At 34.9% G+C, this 11,980-nt stretch overlaps 1 protein-coding gene across 1 annotated transcript; it reads right to left on the bottom strand.

Moving 5' to 3' along the window:
- Window positions 1-6,532: 6,532 nt before the first annotated feature.
- LOC115994796 (cytochrome b5) lies at window positions 6,533-11,016 on the bottom strand. The gene is made up of 3 exons (XM_031119064.1): window positions 10,699-11,016; window positions 7,105-7,171; window positions 6,533-6,987 (listed from the first exon to the last, which is right to left on the bottom strand). Exons 1-3 carry the CDS (start codon window positions 10,783-10,785, stop codon window positions 6,737-6,739), a joined length of 405 nt encoding a protein of 134 aa, XP_030974924.1. The 5' UTR covers window positions 10,786-11,016; the 3' UTR covers window positions 6,533-6,736.
- Window positions 11,017-11,980: the final 964 nt, after the last annotated feature.

The raw sequence follows: 11,980 nt of genomic DNA, 5'->3' as shown, positions 1-11,980 counted from the left end.
TTGAACTAAACCTTAAAAGGTTAATGATAGAGCTTAATTTCAATGTAAATATCTTATCTTTAGTCACCTCATTAAAGTCTCTACATTTTCCAAATTGATTTTTTAGAATGCAAATTTAAAATCCAAACAATGATTGACCCAATTCTATTTGGAAACACAATATAAATTAACCAATTTCCTTCCCTTGAATTTTCACTTTGGTTTTAAACTTCCTGGCATTCTTAGGAGCCATGACTAAGATCTGAAGAGAGAGGAAACACAAAACCAAGGGCAAACTGCATTAGAGAGAGATTAAGCACAATGTATAAGCAATCTTCAAAATCTATATGATGCATGATTCATAGGCTCCAATGATGCATGAGCTAATGCATTTAATTGTTCAATTTTTTTTTTTTTTTTTTTTTTACAATTTTGAAAAATTGACCATAAAACTAAAGTTTTATGAAAAATTCCTAATTTTTGATGAACAAAACCCCCAATTTTTCAACAACACACAAATTGATTATCACAACAAGTGTAAAACAAGCTATAAACAATCAATCAATCAATAACAATGATCAATTTTTGGCAATTATACCCTATTGAATAAAAACCCCAATTTCCTCAAGAACATATGAATCCTAATTTTGAAAATTTTCACAAATCATGAAAATTTTGAAATCAAAGCATAAGAAATCATGTGAACAACATGCATACACAAAAACCATTAATTATTATGAATCAAAAACACTCAAAAATATCAAAAACCCCAAAATCTACACATTTCGAAAAATTTTGAAATTTGAATGATTATGCATGAAATGTTTGTAAAATAATAAAAAAAGAAGGGGTAAAAAGAGTCATACCTAGAGTGTAGAAGAAAACCTTGAAGCTTTTGACTCAGAAAAGGACCAAAAAAAATTTGTTCTAAGAAGAGGGATTGAGAGCAATCGAAGAGAATAGGTGAAAAAGGACAAAACTGAACTGTCAAACCCTTAAAAATTTGAAAAATTTGAATTTCAATTGGTCAAGAGGAATTGAGTAGTGATTGAAGGGACAGTTAAATAGATTTCAACTGATCGAGTTGGAATTGAGCAAGAATTGAGGGAGGCAGAGAGTTTTGGCCAAAAAAATTTAATTTTTTCGATCGGTCGAGAAACAAGTTTGATCAATCAAAAACCCGAAAAAATGGAATTTTGAAAAACTTGGAAATTTTTGCCAAAAAAATAACTGAAAACTAGTTTTCATGACATGAAATGCATACAAACGATTTCAGAAGTTTTCAAAAACATATTCCACTCAAGCTTTTGGAAATTTTCTCTTCAAATTTTTACCCAACCCAAAGAAAAAGTATTAAACATCACACAATGAGTGATTTTAGATGACCATATTAGTTAACACACTATCAATATGTACTGAGTTTAACATAGATTTGCATGTAGTGTGTGCAACTAGTAAGTGTACAAAGCAAAAAATAGGTGACATGTAGATAGTAATCAAAAAAAAATTCTACATCATCAATCACGTTGGTTTGAAAGTGACTATTACCTAAAGAGGTACATCATATATTCTCACATCTCCTAGAAAACACGCTTGCAATCATGTAAAAGCTTTTTTTTTTCTTTTTGTTTTGTTTTGTTTTTATTTTTTTCTTTTGAGCACAATCAAAAATATCATGCATAGGCATATAGGAGATAGAAAATAAAATATCTTTGTTGCACATTTTTATTCTTTTGAGAATAATACCTCGTTTAATCTTGTTGTGCAAGTGCTACACCTTACCAAGCACGGCTTTTATAATTTGCACACAGGTGTTCATGATTGGCAAGTAACAGTGGTGAGATGGTTATTTATGCCTTTCTCCTAAGATTTTCTAGTCCTTACGATCAAAATATGTGACATTAGAATCAAGATCGTTTGTTTAAAAACTATAAACAACTCACCCAACATAGCACAAACTAGCAAAGTACAAAGAATAGCTCATCAAAGCTAAACAAGGTACACAATCATGAACTGTAAATTTTATTGGCCAACCTTAATTACACACTTGGTGGTGTCTACTACAATTATTTAAAATATATATATATATATATATATATATATAAACTTAAAAACATCCTAATCAACCCTAGAATGAAATGCAGGAATGAAATGCAGAAAAATAAAATCCTAAGCAAAAACATTTTGATCCAAACAAGTGAGAGATATAGCACGAGGACGAGGACCATAAGGTTTAGAAAAACCTAGGGGCATGTGATAACACAAATCACTTGACAAGGAGACTCAAATCTACTTCTGTCAAGAGATGTAAAGATGTCAGCATTCTGATGCTCAGTAGGGATATATTCAAGAACAACTGTTTAAGTTATGGTTTTTCACATAACATTTATGTTGGCTTTGTTCCATGATAAAAAGTGTTGTAATTACATTAATTTATTTCCTTGTATTTTGTGGGATTTATTTGTAATGGGTTTAGTATTAAGTTGGTGGAGATTGCTCAAGAAGTTGATCTCACGACTTGGTTCACGAATGGTGCAACCCGCAAAGGTCACATGAGGAGCACATGCCGGAAGCTAAAGAGTCAATGAGTTTCGCAACTCATCTCACAACTTGACCAACTCACGAGATGACCCGTGAAATGCACTGATGGCTAGAATTTTAAGTGTGACTCTTATACCCTTCACCCATACTCTATATACCTTCATTACCTAGTGTGCTATCGCAGGCAACCAAAAATAAAACTTATACTCCTAAAAATATATATAGTAGTGCGAGTAAGGATCGTTCCCACAGAGAGTATCTAGCCTAGTTTTATATTACGTGAACAAGGAAGGGGGAGGGTTGAGTATAATGAAAACAATTTTAAGAAGAAAAAAAAAAACAACTAAGGAACAATTCAAATTAAAGTATCAAAATCAATCAAAAGAACAAACCTTGGTCTAAGTCAACATCCACCATCGGAATTTTACAACTGATCATCGATGCAAGTATATATCAATTCACACTTTGAATATTCACCGTTTGAACTATTTTCCTATCTCTCCTTAGTCGCAGTTAATTGGAAAACAAGCGATCTAATAAACCCTAACTACTAAACAACCCAAGACAAGCGCTAAAGGTTTAATTTAGTAGCAGCGTTAAGAATTAGAGAGATTGATGAAACTAAACAACACAAGCACAAGTGATTGTATTTAATTTAGTCGAGTGTTCTTCCTAAGATCTAATAATTTTTGACATAGCAAATTATTAAATCTTGGTTGCTTCACAAGTTAGAAAGATCAAACAATTAAGGATTTGATATCTAACCTAGCAGTAGATTGCAACGAATAATAAACTAGTAGGTCTCCTAGTAATTAAACGAGACAATCACGAAAATAAGCACAGAAGAACATTCGATATTCAAAGCATAAATTGAACAATAAAACAAATTAGATCTCACAATTTTATTGATTCTAAGGCTTCAGTTTCTTTCAACCAAGTATAAAAGTTTTAGCCACATAGGGCCATGATGAAAACTCAAAAGAGAAAATCAAAGAAGAGGGGAGAGAGAGGCGTGTGTGTCCAATTCTGATTTCTCCTCCCCCTTTTACACGTTAATTCCCCCTTTCCCAAGCCTACAAAATCTCCTAAAAATATTCTAAATAATAATATCCAAATCTAACTAATTAAGGAAAAATATTAAAAATAAAACAAAGTCCTAATATAACTAGGAAAGTGGTGTTTTCCAACTGGAATTTTCGTGCATCAGATCTGGAAGCTTCCAAAAATAAACCGCATCAAATCTGCGTATTAGAATTGTAGGCAAAGGAACATTCCAAAATGTCAACAGTGCAAGTGCAGCAACTTCAAGCCCGATTTCGACCTTGATGCAGCCCATATCTCTCAAAACTATGAACGTTGTAGAGCTTTGTCTTGGCGTTCCATAGCATCTTGAATCATCTCAATCGGAGCTCGGATGAGAGAGTTATGCCCAGATTACGAAGCGATGTCAAAGTTGTCCAAAATCACCTAATTAGCTACATTTTGCACTTAATGCCTCCATTTGCATCATAAATCAAAATATAAGAATAATGAGTACATTTAGGCACCAAATAAATATAAAAGACTAAACATTAAGGGAGAAAAATATGACATTTTGCATTCTCATCATTACCCACAAAATTGTAAGGATGCTATTCAGAGAAAAACCCTATAAAGGTTTCTACAACACACCCACCTTTTAGAGAGAGAGCTGCTCATCCTTGATTGAGAATTCTTTTGTAGTATCTTTTCCTTCCCCTCTCCCATTGTTATACCTTGAGAGGAGATTGATTAATTCAATTGCTTTTTTGCCTTTTTGATTAATTTGTTTCTAAAATTAATTCGATTACTTTTTTTCTTTTTTCTTTGTTTGTTGATAAGTTTGACTCTTTGGCAAAGTTTAAATGAAATGTGCTAGATTAGGAAGTTAACAAAACGATATAATCAGAATTCTTCCTATTGAGGGACTTTGAATTTGAAATTTGATTGCTCATTTGAAGGAAATTAAATTAAGGAGATAATTTAATTTCCTAATGCAAATTCAATATCATTTTTCAAACAACTCATTAAAACCTATATTTTCCATAATGGTTTTTAAGATTCAAATTCCTAAAATGGCTAAGGAAAGAAACATACTTTGTCAACTACATTCAAGGGAGAAATAATGAATTACACCCTAAAAATTATTTAAAAAGGAAAAAAGGAAAAAGAAAAAAGAGAGACAGGCCCGCCCAAGACTCGACCTGAACTGAATGTTCAGGTTTTGGGTTTGAGTGAGTTCAGGCCCATTACGTTGGGTTGGTTTTCGGGTTGAGTATGAAACCGACCCGACCCGGAAAGTGCTTAGCCCTAGATTTTAGGTTGTGATTTGCCAATATGGGCCTTGAAAATTGCTTTGAAACTTAACTATTGATAAATTAAGGAGAAGAATCGTGCAACAGATGAGTAAGAAAAAAGTTAGGGCAAAGAGATGTGTAAGTCAAAGTATTTAATATCAAGTTGAAATGTGTTGTAAAAGTGGCTGAGGGTTCACAGGATACAAGTGATCTTCAGAGAATTTTCGAGATGGCTAAGAAGCCCACATGTTATCTTCTAATGATGCCTAAACAATGAAAGAGAGGGAGAGAGAGATTTAAAACTGCCATTTTAGTCTCCACAAGAGAAATGTTGAAACTAAAACTAAAGCATAGTCGGTTTTTGTTGCGGCCTTGCGGGCATTGAATGACAAGCGAGGCATGCACTTGGATCTAGGCCGTATTGTTTGGCCAAAATTTCTATTCCCAAAAAAAAGTTGTTTCTAAATAAAATCTTATTTGTATTTGAGAAATCAAATACATATGTAATACTGTGATTTAACCGAAAAATAAAAATAAGGTCACTGATGAAACACAGGTTTGTAAGAATAGCACAAGAACTGATTGGCATTATTCCCACCGGGGTACTTGGGTGTTGAGCTCAATGGTCTAAGGTATGACACAAATCCAAAAGTCCCAAATTTAATCAAGCACTCTAACGTTCATGGGATTCCTGAGACACCACCTCTTTTTTTATATATAAAGACCGACATCTTTTCTTTGGTAATAATTTGAGATAGAGAGAGAATAACATTTACACAATTTCAATTTGAAAAAAAGAGGACTCCAAAAAAGACAGAAAAAAGTTTGAGACAAACACATTAGCGCAAACTACATTGCATGTCTATTTGAAAATTGCTTAATTTCGGTAGCTTATATGCATAATGTGAAGCAAAAAGCTAAAAACAAACTTATTTTTAAAAGGCTAAAATTTATATTATTTGAAATAAAGTTAAGACAAAAAGCACATGTAAAACCCATTAAATGGAACAATTGGATAAAGTAATAGTCTCCAAATGAAACTTGAAGATTTGAACAGTTTGAGACAAAATTCTAAGGCACTCCTGAAATATGAAGGAATTGTGTTCCTTCCTCTCACATTTGTGGTAAGTCCTACAATGAATTTAATGAGTAGACCCTACTCACTATGAATGTGAGAGATCTGTTATGAAGAGTACCTAAAAATTACTCATTTGAGACCATCATGTTTGTGGCAAAATGAACTCTGCGCCATTGATTGGTCATATTTTCTGTGCTCTTTCATTCTTAACCAGAGAAACAAAAGAAAGAAGAGATCTTGACTTCAAGACTCACTGGATATCTATAACTCACCAAGAATATTCTATGATAACTTTGTTTTTCAAGGGTATGGTACTCATTGTGGCCATAACTACGCATTTGAAGTGTTTTGATCTCAATCATTCCTTCATGAATAAAAATAAAAGGCTACTATTAAAATATTTGAAATAATCGATTCTGATTAAAGTGGAAACTATAACCCAGAGATACTTTGGAAGAACCCTAATTTTTAAGATTATTCCAACCTAACATCAACTTGTTAACATGACATAACACATCTAGCACATACACAACTTTAAATGGCATAACAATATTGGTACATTTAAAGAATCACTTTTTAAATTTAAGTGATGAAAACGTGGACCAAATTTCAAGGAGAGTATTTTTCAAGCTAAATTGTATATTATATATCAATTATAGATCACAAATATCCAGACAAATGAGTGGAAGAAGATTACAGTTTGGAGGAAAGGATGACAGGAGAAGCACAGGTTCCATTGCAACAACAACATAACCAGATGACAAATTCGCGTTCTTTAATTTCAAGGCAATCTAAGTACAAATTATGTTACCACAATCCAGCTTTAGGCTGATTTGGTGTAAAAGCGGACACCAACAGCCAAACCCAAGATTGCAAGGGGAACAAGGAATTGGAGGAGTTTAATGATGAACTCCGATGTCTTGTCCTGGTTGTAATGAGGCTGCTTTGGAGGCTTGTATGTAGTCTTCTTGGGGATGGTTGAAGAATCAATCTCTCCAACATAGTACTCGTTCATCATTTCTCTGGCACTATCACTATGACCCACATCCTCAAAATCATCAGTTGCATCCTTCCCTGAAAAAGTTACATCAGGGTGCCATCAAATTTTTAAAAAATAATAAACAAAAAAAAAAAAAAAAAAAATCAAGTAGAGAGCCTGCTTGAATAAAAGGACGTCATCTGAAGTTCTACCTGTTGCTGACAGCAAAACCTCATCACCACCAGGATGATCTTCCAAGAATTTTGTCACATCATATACCTATTACCAGGAAAGTAAGACATCAAAGAAGTAAATGATATGAAGTTGAGCAACTAAATTAAGGGGTCAAATTTCATCTGTTTTGGGGGCATGAGTTTCCAAATATGGCCCGAAGCATCCAAAAGTTTCATAAAGTATACTTTTACAGATTCCCATGTTCAATATCCGTGTTTTTGGATGAAGAATTATTAAATATAACATAATTTTACATCCACATTATTTAAAATCTCATCATTTATCAAATTTCTTGTTTGGCTGTACTCTTAAAATTTAAAATCCTACCTTCACCTTCACCTTCACCTTCACCACTTCTGTTATCTGCTTATAAATAAAAAATAAAAAATCTGGGGAAGCTCGACTGAGCTTTTGATATCTGACTTATATTATTAATCTGAAAGCTCACTCTTCTAGAAAAGTTGATTATAATCGGTGGTCTGCATTAAAAATTAAGGGAGAGAGAGAGAAGGAAGAAGAAGAAGAAGAAGAAGAAGAAGAAGAAACAGATCTGTGCCCCACGTTGAGCTTCATGGTCAACTCAGCCATCAAACTTGCCATCTCTGCCCCAAAATGCTTCAAGCTTGCCCTGGGATGTCCAAGTTGCTGCTGCCAGATCCGCCTCCATGGTCATCGTCATCGTCATTTTCAACTCCTCCAGCACATCATCGAGCATAGTGTCAACACCGGAGAAGCTGAGCAAGACAGTGGAGACACCGAAACTAGGGGATTCTCACATCAAACTTCGATTTCTTGGTTGTATCACAATTCTTGATTGGTGGGTATTAGAGATGATGTTGGGTTCTTGAGTCTCAACCAGGAAATGGGGCATGTTGTGAGAAATTTTTTTTTCCTTATTTCCCAAAATTTTTGATAGTTATCATTAATTGAGTGTTAAATCTAAGTATGTCGTTGTAGGAAATTTAGAAATTACACCTAGATAGGCAGAATTTTAAGCCCTTAAATCCCAGCTAAAAGTTCCCCCTGAATTTTGAATTTCCTTCCTCTGCTTCATCCAAACAAAGAAACTTTGTCAACAGAAATTAAGATTCTATGATACGGCCAAATTCCACATTAAACTTCCTTATCCAAACACACGATAAAGGAATTAGAACTAGTGACAATCTTCAAAACTGTTCATGCTTCCACTACAAACCCCCCCCCCCCTTTTTCCTGACAACCACACTCGTTGACAAAAGAAAGGAAAATGCAAAAAACTGTTGTATGGAGATTAAGGTTGTGTTATCTGCAGCAACAAATGAGGTTTCATATGTTTGGCACAAGTATGATGAGCACTTGTTTGAGGTTTATAGGGTCATGTACAAAGCAAATTAGCCAAGACCTTTGTTTGCATAACATAGCTGAAAAACAATCAAGGAGCATAACATAAATCAAATAAAAACAGATCAAGTGACCTAATCTATATCATACTTCTTGGTATATGCAACTAAACCCAAGACAATTAGATCCCAACAGATCTACCTAATTGGTATACCAAAAAGATCATAACATTCTGAACCATTTGTTGCATTAATATATGCAAAGAATAAACTTTTCAAAAGAAAATGAAGCAATTCTTCAAATCTGATGGTCCAAAAATCATTTTAACATGGTGCCTTTCTCAATTAATTACTTAGAATGGGTTCCAGGTCACTCATCAGTTATGGTGCTTTACACCCCATGCTTGGCAGAGATTCAGAAGCAGATCACTCACCGTTTAATCCATTTCTGACTGAAAGAGAACACAGTAGATACCACAGAGACAAAGGTAACAGAGAAAGAAGGGAGGCACACAAAAGAGCAGTCATGATGCTGGGGCCACCAGAGTGATGCAGGAGATAACGTGTAGCTAACACAAGTTTTTCTAAAAGAGAACCCCATGGGGTTGGTTTAGTGATTCCCAAAGTCTCATGAGATCCATGAGGTGAGGTCCTAGTTTAAAAACTTCTAGCCATCATCTTGAGGCCACTCCTTGAGATCAGGTGCTCAAAGAGCTCTGGACACCCACGTTTTCAAAAAAAAAAAAAATGAAGAAGAAGAAGTTTTCCTAAAAGAGAAACTGAAAGTACATGCTTAACCTCCTTATTCACTTAGACTCTGAGGCCTTAAAGCACCTAATTGTGGGAAAAGGGGCAAAATTCCTGTTACTCAAATCATGGTGAGCCTAAGCTGAAGTTTGTAAATGACAGTCAACATATACCACTTTCCATTTCTTGCATTTTATTAAAATGCACTGTTTTATCATTAAGAAGAAATTTACTCCCTTAGGAAAAAAATGTCAAAATTACACTGATTTATGACTAACAATTTGAGGTTTAAGTTATTTGTGTCCTCCAGTCCAGCTCAATTAGTAAACGATTATAACCCATTAAAAACCAAGTCCAAATTCTTTCTGACTCTGTAAAGCATTATTCTCTGTAAACACTGGCCTCATGCACTTTAGATGGGTAGCTTATCTTTCTCAAACCAAGACTACATGCCTAAATTGCCTCTTCAAAACCCACTTTATTTGGCTACACTGTTAGACCAAAGGCAGTCAAGTCAAGAATCAAGATCAGTAAAAAAAATATATATCGGATTTTCGAAGTCAGAACAATAGAGTACCGGTGCTTATTTTAGCTAGTTTTTGTACTCACACTGTTACACAGGGCCTAACTATTATTTCTGTTGAGTCGTGACCCTCATAGAGAAGTGGAAAAATTGATTTAAAGGGGCACATTTGACTACCAAAATATTCCACTAACATAAAATCTTGATAGTATAAGGCACCAATTCAACCAATCTCATAATATTCCAGTTTTATGACCCAAGATGGTGTGCAGGATAAATTGTTATTTGAATTAGAAGTATTTAAATTTATGCTTAGGGATAGATCTTTATATGAAAAAAGTAGTAGTAGTAGATTAGTATTGTTATTTGTTTGAATTCGAAATGATTCCTACGTTTTAGGATAGGATTAGTTTGTATGTTTTAGGATTTGTTAATGAGGTTATCTCATTAAATGCAAAATTAATGAGAATTAAGCAAAATTAAACCCAAAAAAGTCTCTCTTTCTCTTAACATTCTGGAGATTAGTCATCTCAAATCGACTAAACTAAAACTATCAATTTGTATTTTGTTTTTCCCGGTTCACAACAGTAAGCACAAATTCAACCAATCTGATCCAAGCGAGCGTGCAACTAAGGAATTGAACAGCTTCATCCAGGAGTTGAAACATGACCAACAAATTTACTGAGTTTCAAGTAGCAAACAAACCATTTAGAAACTTAGATAAATTTTGCAAATAAAAGATCTGGTGAAATCAAGTCATTGACAATAACGAAAGCAATCAACATTTGAAACAACAGGACCGAACAGATCTAAATAAAGAACCCACACTCACACAAATCTTAAAAGGAAACCAAATCAACATAAATAAATAAATAAGTAAAAACCAAATTGCAAATTTGACAAATACCCACATGCAAAAACAAGAAGAAGATAAGCGAAGGCATATAAAAATAAAACATATATTAATGGGTAAAGAGGATTACTTTGCCATTGATAATAAGCCAACAGTCTTTGTTGGTGTTGTGCTCAGAGACTTGAGCCAAAGTGAAGACTTTGCCGTCACCCCCCATTTCCTTATACAATCAGAGACAACAGATGAGATGAGTTTTTTTGTTGTATAATCACTAATCAGTGTGGCCTTCCGAACCCAAACTAGGAAAGCGTATGGAGTCCGGAGTCAATGAATTAGATTTGGGTATGGGTGTGGGTAGGTGAGATTAGGTGGCGCCTTTGCCCCTTTGCCCTTTGGTGGGTCTCTCTCAGTCACCTATTGTTGTTGTAATTGGTTGGTGAATTGAATTGTTGTAATAAAATCTACTGCCAACCATAGAAAATCATAAATCTATCAATTTACAAAATTAATAATAAATGCTAAATAAATAAAAATGACTATGATTAAAATTAAATGACAAATTTTGACTTATAATAAACTTGGTTGAAGTTTATAACTACAACTTTGGATGTAAGGCTGCGTTTGGCTCGATGTAAATTCATTTCCTAGTGTAAAAGGAAAACATGTTCGATTGTTTGACTGTGTTGTGAAAATTATACCAAAAAATTATTTCTTGTGTTTGGTCTTACATGTAAAAAACCTATTTTCAGAAAAGGGAAACACAAGTCAGCCCCCGGCCAGCACTTGGTCCAGCCACCACCACCACCAAAAAAAAGCACAACCCACCACCCAAAATCTAGATCGAGAAGAGGAAAAAAACCGCCCCCATTGCTCCGTTACCACCAAAACACCACCATTCAAACCACCACAATAAGAACAAAATCTAAAATCAAAGAAAAAGAATATCAAACACAGAAATATGTGGGGGGTTTGGTTCGGGTTAGAGAGAAAAAGTGAGATGAGAGATGAAGACCACCGTGGAGAAGAGAGGGAGGGTGAGACCAATTGAAGAGAGGGATGGTGATACCGTTCCAGATCGAGTTATGGCGGTGGTGGATCAGGTTCATACAGAGGTGGAGGAGGTGTTTAACTGGTCGACGGTGAGGTGGAGTGAGAAGATGAGGGAGAAACTCACCGTGGGTGCATGGCTGGCGATCAGAGAGGTGGATCGGTTATGAGGGAAGGGTGGGCTGAAATCTGGGTGGACCGGTGTTTGTGGGTATTGGGTGTTTGGTCAGCGCGTGATCTGGGCGGCACGATCTGGCCGGTGGGGGCGGCACGATCTGGGCTGGTCGGAGCTTAGCTAGGCGGCCACCTGTGCTCTCTCTTGTTGCTCTCTCCCTCTCTCTCTCTCTCTCTCTCTCTCTCTCTCT

Source organism: Quercus lobata, chromosome 6 (assembly GCF_001633185.2).
Source record: "Quercus lobata isolate SW786 chromosome 6, ValleyOak3.0 Primary Assembly, whole genome shotgun sequence".
Taxonomy (NCBI): Eukaryota; Viridiplantae; Streptophyta; class Magnoliopsida; order Fagales; family Fagaceae; genus Quercus; species Quercus lobata.
Note: the sequence above shows the minus strand (reverse complement) of the source record. Positions and strands in the feature narration are given on the sequence as shown.

Coding starts and splice junctions, on each gene's coding strand:
- LOC115994796 (XM_031119064.1), bottom strand. CDS start 10,785: ATGGGGGGTGACGGCAAAGTCTTCACTTTGGCTCAAGTCTCTGAGCAC. Junction 7,172..10,698: donor GGCTTATTATCAATGGCAAA/GTAATCCTCTTT, acceptor TCCTGGTAATAG/GTATATGATGTGACAAAATT. Junction 6,988..7,104: donor GGTTTTGCTGTCAGCAACAG/GTAGAACTTCAG, acceptor TAACTTTTTCAG/GGAAGGATGCAACTGATGAT.